Raw genomic sequence first — 7,586 nt, 5'->3', positions numbered from 1 at the left:
CGGGTCGTCTTGCTCTTCTTCATGGCTTGGAGGCGCTCGACCAGTGTTTTCGACGAGTATGCGTCGACCTCGTCGTCCGAGAAGTCGTCGTGCGGCCGCTCAATGGTGATCGTCACGGGCTCGGCCGCGTCGTCGTCGTCGTCGTTGTGCCACGTCAACTCTAGCGACGTTTTTGGCGGGCCGTCCACGAAGGCTTGGACAGCGGTGCACATGGGTGCTGGTGCGCGCAAGACCTCGACCAGCGCATGCTTGGACGCGAGAAACGTGTTGAGCTGCGTCGCGAGCTCGCAGTCGCAGTCCACATGCGCCTTGCCCTTACGCAAATCGCGGAGCCGACGCCCAGCAAAATGCGGTGTGAGGTTCTTGAGGCAGAGGTTGGCGACCAAGAGCCATGCCTCGTCGGTCCAAAACGTGTTGCGAAGAAGGCAGTCGGCGACGAAGCCGCCATACATCCACGGCTTTTGTGACAGCACTTGGGCGTTCCACGAGCGGACGTACGGCAGCATTTGGCTCGCATCGAGCTCGGCAATCAGTTCGAGCGTGTCGACCGCCAGTCGCCACCCAGCGTCCACTTCTCGCGCATTGTCGTGGGACGGCGCGACGGACGGGTGCGGGTGGTCGCGGTAGTAGTCGTTGAGGTGCTTGGCGTCGTTTGTATCGTTGCGTGGAATCGGGCGCAACACACTCTGAAACAAAAGCGCGCGCGTCGCTTCGTCCACGTCGTCTTGAGTGAGGATGGCACGGATGGCCGGGACGGTGCATGCGCCAAAGACGGTGCGGCAGCGCTCGAGAAGAGGTGGCGTCAGCGTACCGTCACTCCGTGCGATCGTCAAAATGCTTTGGACAATGACCACGGCGTCGGAGTAAGACCACTCGTCCGTCATAAGCATGTCGACAGTCGTCGACGGGTCGTGGAGCTTGGCGGCAATGGCGATGGCGAGTGAAGGTACGCGAAGACGTCGTTGGTGGCGCATACTGTACGCCAAAGCAGGCGCTGCGGTGGTGAGGAGCGCTGCACCGTCTGTCTCTGCAGCGTCGAGCAGACGAAGGGCCATCGACTTGGCCGGGTCGAGCGCCGCATCGATGGCTGCCAGCGCCAGAGGCGGCAACCGCCCGTGAAGCCAGTGCGACGACACGCCGTTGGCTGCCACATACGCGTCAAGAACGAGGCAGAGACCGAGAACTTCATGCTGGACGACGAGCCGTGTGTTGTGGTAGTGGGGGTCGAGCGCAAGTCGCGCGGCGCGGTAGAGTCCCTTGATGAGCTCGATCGCAAATGGCTGGTGGAGGGCCGGGCACACCGGCGTCGCACCGTCGACACCCGCGAGCGATGCGATAAAATGAAGAATCGGCGCCATTGTTGCTTGGTGCTGGCTCCACCGGTCGACGAGCCGAACGAGCGACTGGAAGAGCAGCTCCCAGCCATGCGTCGCGCAAAGACCGTGCAGCCACTTGGCAACATCTGGCAGCGTCGTGCTGACGTGGTCCATGTTGAGACAGTTCGCGACAAACTCGAGTATCAAGTCGATATTCCCCAGCGTTGTGAGCACAGCGGCAAACCGGTTGAAGAACGCCGTCGCCGACGGGTTGACAATGGCTTGAAGGCGCTGGTACAAGTCCGCGTGGAAGGTGTCGTCGTCCATACCTTGCATGAGATCCGAGGCATGGCCCACGAGCGACGGTACTTCGTAGCCCAAGAGCTCCTTGTGGGTGGTGCCGTCGTTCGTGAGAGCGCGCTCGAGACACAGCATCGTGCCGTGGAGACCGGCTACCTCGAGCCGGCGTTGTTTTGGCCAAAAGATAAGCGCGTGTGTCGCACCGAGCTCTTGCGAGAACTCGTCGCTGATGCTCGACGTGTACTCTGGCAGGACGACGCCACACAACGCGTCTTGCAGCACCGATGGCGCTCCTGTCGCCGGGTGCAGCTCAATGTGCTGCAAGAGAATGTTGGCGAGCACACCGAGGTCAAGGAGGCGGCTGCGCAGCTTGTCGACAGACGCGTCATTGTCGGGCACGAGCGTTGCCAGTGCCACATCATAGACACGGGACCGTAGCAAGGCGGTCAAAAGGTCTTTGGGTAGCCCCGAGAGCGTCTCGAACGAGGTGCCCTGCTGGACAGGGCAGCCTTGCAGTACCTCAAAGATGCCATGGTCCTTGGCGCCAAGCTTGCGAAGGTGCGTTGCAGCCTCGTCAATGGACGCAGGGTAGTCGCGGGTGTGCGCCGACGAGTCGGTGTACACGAGGTTATACACGAGGAGGACGCGGTCGCCCTCGGTGATGGCAGCCGCCGTGACGTGCGAGTTGCGGTAGCACGCAGCGTACGAGTGCTGCGGTGCATCTGCGCGTCGAGGCTGCAGCCACTTGTTATGGTCGTAACCGCGACTGAACTCGACCTCACCGCCACGCACATGACGCGGTAGCGCGACGTATAATGTGCCAAACGTGCCCGGTGGCCGGTGCGCAGCCCCAAACGACTGCGCGTCGCCGACAGAGTCGAACGCAATGTGGGCAAGCGCAGCGTGGAACGGACCTTCGGGTGCTAGCGCTGTCTTGACACGCTTGACAAGCGTCGTATTGACAAACGTATCAAAGGCGGTTGTGTCGAACGCCAGGTCGGCGGCGGCGACGATGGTCGTGGTGCGTGGCTGGTGGTAGCGCGAGAGGTCCCAGGCAGGCAGCGCGCGGATAGCCGCTTCGTCCTTGGCCGTGAAGACGCGTGTCATGGACGCCGTCTTTGGGAACTCGAGAAGGTACATGATGTCCTTGTAGTACCCGCCAATGTCATCGTCGCACCGTGGCATGGTCGAACAAGAATCGGCAAGAAAGGGCAATGGCCCGCGCCAAGTGCACGGTGTGTTTTAAACCTGAATGATACATACAGCATCTGAAGTTTCAAGCTTGATGTTAGTATTGTGCTGGTCTCGCGTAGAAAACAGTTGTGTAAAATACATGTTGTTTTATTTTTAACAATGGCATATGCCACCAATGCGGCACGTGGTTTTCGGCGGCCTTCGACACGTTGTCGGATCGTCTTGCACTGGCAGCCATCATGTACGTTTAGGACTATGGTGTACGTCATGTAGTACAATTGAGGAGTTGGAGAATCGCTCAGTTTCAATGGCTGCAGTCGACGTTGGAGGCTCGCGCGTCATCGGGTATCTGCTCCAAACATGCACTTGTTGGGATTTTACGTTGACCCAAACAGGTCCCTTGCGGGGTGAGCTGGTAGGGACTTTTGTAATGAATGCGAAGCGTTGATAACGGTATTGCGTAGAGCGTTGGCCTAGACCAAAGGCAACACTCGACCTTCGCTGCGCTGCGCAGACTTTTCCGGGCCAACGTCGTCTGCAATTCAACCACATTGCGATTAGGTGCGGAAATACCTTATGTACGCCATGTGCTCGTATACGTGCGTCGTACTTAATACAAAATCAAGTATAATGTCCTAACAAGAACAGCACTTAACTGGGACACCAAAATCGCACTTCACCGGACATGCTCCGCGCGATGCGATTGGCTTGGATCCTATGAATATGCGTTTGATTGACCAAAATGGCTTAAATTATAGCCAATGGGCTGTCCAGAAAATACGTAAACGTTCCTACCATCGTGGACAGTTCTTCAATCTGCACATGTACTGTGTGATTTTCCTTCCTTGCAGGAGAAAGGACTTGGATTCGTGCAGATTCGTGTGTACCGCAAATCGCAGATATCGTCATTCTGATGCCCTACCCTAGCCCCAAGACTCTTGCCTCTCGTTGTGAGCTTGGACAGACAACGCCCACGTAGTACATGTAGATCGCTTGTCCTGTAAACCAGGAGATTTCTATCAATGGTCTCCGTATTGCGCTTCGTCTTGTCTCTTGTGCTACGTGAGGCCAAGAAAATGATAAAATTTGATGCGGCCACGTGCATTCGGCGAGTTAGTATATACTTTTGGTTCGCCCAATCAGCCATGGACGAGCAACAAATCACCTTTTCATCCAATCAAGCGCGATACCGCATTCTATTTTAGTTGCCGACATCGTTTCTCATTGCCCAGTTCAAATTCAACAATCAACCTGATTCCTTTGCAGCACCGTTGGTATGCAGATCCATGCAGGGCCCAGTGCGTCTCTGGTTTCCATGCGCATCGTGACCTTCAACAAGGTCTCTGTCTTCTTCTCCAGCGTCTTTCTACTCAACCTCGCCTCCATGTACTGCGCAGTGCCACCACCAGGCTAGTATCTCATTTGTCTTCTCAATCTCTAGGCCGTCGATGTTCTCTCTGGTCCACTCCAGCACTTGACCGAGGCGTCGTTTACCTACGCGACCCTTCCTGGCGCCTTTTTCTACTCGAAACGATCGCGTCTCTGGGTCCATGACGCCAGCCTCGGCACCCGAAATGCCTCGAGCACTGCGCTCGTCCAGCCAGGTACGCTTTTCGGGTTCCCGTCCTCGATCGGTGTCCTCTGGATCGACACACATGACAATGTTTTCTTTGCGGTCCAGCTCGACCATGGCTCATCCGTGTGGCGCTACTGTAAGTTTGGCTTTCGATTTGGTATGACGCTTCGTATACTGTACCTTCTCTGGACGACGTACTATGTCCATTACCGATCCCTCGCAAGGGGGCTGCGGCAATACGGCGCATGTGGCGAGCACGAACGTTTGGAGATTATTGTCGGAGATCCGACGAGCTTCATTCTCCAAAACACGTGGATTTGCGCTCTTTTTGTCGTGGATTTTTGGTGCAGTCTGGAGACGGTCGGCCAGTGCATTTTCCGAATCGACCAGACCACCGACATGTGGGTATTCGCGATCTCAACCTTGTATCTCTCGCGGACTGTTTGGTTTGGGTACCTCGTGCTCAATCTCAGTGGGTTTGTCCTAAGACGGTGTGCGCTCGAGTCCTATTGCGCCCAAGCCGACCCGACCGGCGTCGCGATCGGCGTCGCGCTCGTTGTGGGACCGCTGACGTACTATCAGCTTCGGCTCTCATTTTTTATCGACCTCTACCACGTGCTATACACGTGCTTTTTACCCCAATCCAAGGAGATGGACTATGTCGAACACATCCCGCCGGCTATTGTGTACACTATTGTCCTCGGCGCGTTTCCATTGGTCTATAGCTTTGCATTGCCCGCGCTCACACGCCTCGTACGTCAGGTGCTTTGTCGCTTGTGGATCCGTCGCATCAGCTCCATGGCCCACACATCCGGCCGGCGGCTCTCGCGCGTCATCTCCCGCTCCTCGCTGATCGTCCGTGCGATTGATGGCGGTGCGTTTGCCCGTTTGAGCTACAACGACTGGAAGCACCGACTCTTGCTCGGTCTTGTGTTTGGCTGCGGCTGCTGTTGACGAGCGCAGCAGGTACCGAGAACGTTCCGAGGCGGATCGATCTACAAGCTCTTTACGACCCACAAGCATCTGCAGCGCAACGCCGCGTTTAGTTTCCGGGGTAGTGACTGCTACGTGCTGTCGTATACGCCCAACAACGTCACATCCTACCGCCTTAGCTTGTCGGACGCAATGTATCTCGACCATCGCACCGACATTGCCGTGAGCAAGTTGCATGCCTCTGCGTTCGGGCGGCTTGGGATGCATCCCAATGGCACGATTGACGTCCAAGTGGGTGCCGAACGTTCGCGCTGGATCATGTAAACAGTTAGTTAATATCGTTTCTAAACCTTTCAAATCACTCCTTGGCGCCGCAAGAGATGCGCCGTGCAGATCTTCCTGTCAATGGGAGATATCGATAAGCCCGGCATCACCCAGTCGTCATGACGAGTACTACATAACACTTTATAACTGATTAACTAACAATAAGTGGACGACGGGTTCGTGCTCACAACTCGAAGAAACTCCAATCTCTGGTCGACCAACGATGCAGCCCGTCGTCAGAAGAGCCAGAACCAGCGCCGCTTCACCGGCGGTTGCAGCGTCAATGTCTTCCACTCTCGGAGCGCCATCACGCGGCGCAGGTCGCCGTCGGGGCCATTGGTCGTTTGCACCAAGCTCAGCGGCGTCTTGCGGACGCGGTAGCCGGTCGCACACTCGTGCTCGAGAACCAGACGGTCGCTGTGCTCATGCACAAGCTGACGTAGGCAGCGCGGGACCACTCCTTGCATGGTGAGGAGGCAGCGCATGTCGGACGTGAGGAGCTCACGGTGCAGCCTCGTACACGCGACGCAGTCGCACCCCACGTAGAGGTCGTCCATGGCCAGCCCCCGTCTCGGCACTAGAAGCGCGGTGACGTGGTTTTCCAAGCACGCGTTGACAAGGCGAAGCCGGGCAGGCGGCGGCAGAAGATGCGAAAACGATGCGAAGAGGCGGTAGATCACTGCACGGGACGCGTGAATGGCCCACGGCGCGCCGTCCAGCTCGTGCAGCACACCGGCCACCAATATGTCAATCTGGTCCGTCGACGTCACTGCCTCGAGGACCGTCAGCAGCAGATACAGCTGGACGTCGCTCATCGATGGTGGACGCTGCGGCGTGACTTGTGGTCGACCGTGCTGTGCGTAGTACCGCGCGAGGTGCCCGATGGTGTCGGACGGTGTGTTGCTGCGAAGGACCTCGGGCGCGCGCTGAAGGATCGCTACGACAGTCGCCTCTGCGCTTAGCGATGGATGCGTCGATAGCGCAGCGACAAGCGCGGGCAGCAGCGCGAGGCCGGCGTGGACGTAGCACGCCTCAAGAAAGGCCGGACTCCATCCCACCGCGTCGCATCGCGCGGTCAAAAGCGTAGCCGTCATGACGTCCACGAGCAGGACGCTGCCCCACGCGGCATTGTCGAACGCTGCGGGCGGTCCGCTGCGCGCCACATCGGGCAAAAGCGACCCGAGATTGAGATTGACGTTGCGCACGGCCCACCCGGCCGGTGCCACGACTGCGATCGGCGGAAACGACGTCGGGTGCTGTGCCACCAGCGTCACAATCGTGCACGCGTCGGTTGCGCCATATGCAGCAATCTCATGCAGCAGCGCCGTCGGTAGCCGGTCGTAGAGCCAAGTCCCTGCCACGACCTCGAACCTCGTGACGTGAACGTACTGTTCCAGCAGGAGGCTCCGCGTCAACAGCGACGTCGCCTCTGCGTACGCTGTGATCGGTGCGCGCAGACGCTGCGTGAGCTGCGCGTGCAAGGCCTCGTAGCAAGCGCGCACGAGCTCGCCGAGGAAGGGCGAGTGAAGCCGGGCGCAGACCGGCGTCGGGTCTACGCCAGCAAGACTGGCGACGAGCTGAAAGGCTTGTGCGAGGTGCGTCGGACTCCAGCGATCGAGCAGCGAGAGCAATGGCGATAGCAGACGTTCCCAACCAAACTTGGTCAAGGTTCCGTGGATCCAGGTGCTGGCGGTCGAAAGTGCCACGTCCGACTGCAGCGTCAAGTACGTCTCGAGGAAGAGGCAGACGAGCTGCGGGTCCGACGATGCGAGGAGCGCGGCGGCGATCGCGGGGAAAACCGAAGCCGACGTCACGGCTACGTAGAGCTGGAGGCGTTCGCCGCTCGTCACCAAGCGCAGCGGACTCAAATCGCGATCGCGAAAGGCTGCAAAGATCTCGGCGGCAACTGCGACGACGTCCGTGGCCCCGAGAAGGGCCAGTGT

At 58.5% G+C, this 7,586-nt stretch overlaps 3 protein-coding genes across 3 annotated transcripts; 1 reads left to right on the top strand and 2 right to left on the bottom strand.

Moving 5' to 3' along the window:
- Nucleotides 1-19: 19 nt before the first annotated feature.
- SDRG_15855 (hypothetical protein) lies at nt 20-2,801 on the bottom strand (the record flags this gene model as incomplete). The annotated part of the gene is made up of 2 exons (XM_008622041.1): nt 20-25; nt 69-2,801. 2 exons carry the CDS (start codon nt 2,799-2,801, stop codon nt 20-22), a joined length of 2,739 nt encoding a protein of 912 aa, XP_008620263.1.
- A 1,324-nt stretch (nt 2,802-4,125) lies between these two features.
- SDRG_15854 (hypothetical protein) lies at nt 4,126-5,340 on the top strand (the record flags this gene model as incomplete). Its single annotated transcript, XM_008622040.1, has 2 exons — nt 4,126-4,206; nt 4,252-5,340. 2 exons carry the CDS (start codon nt 4,126-4,128, stop codon nt 5,338-5,340), a joined length of 1,170 nt encoding a protein of 389 aa, XP_008620262.1.
- Nucleotides 5,341-5,763: 423 nt separating this feature from the next.
- SDRG_15853 (hypothetical protein) lies at nt 5,764-7,569 on the bottom strand (the record flags this gene model as incomplete). Its single annotated transcript, XM_008622039.1, has 1 exon — nt 5,764-7,569. A coding segment is annotated over one exon (1,690 nt), but the record flags the coding sequence as incomplete, so codon positions are not given.
- Between the last annotated feature and the right edge of the window lie 17 nt (nt 7,570-7,586).

This window comes from Saprolegnia diclina (genome assembly GCF_000281045.1).
Source record: "Saprolegnia diclina VS20 unplaced genomic scaffold supercont1.104, whole genome shotgun sequence".
Lineage (NCBI taxonomy): Eukaryota > Oomycota > Saprolegniomycetes > Saprolegniales > Saprolegniaceae > Saprolegnia > Saprolegnia diclina.
This window is presented reverse-complemented; position numbering and strand designations above follow the sequence as displayed.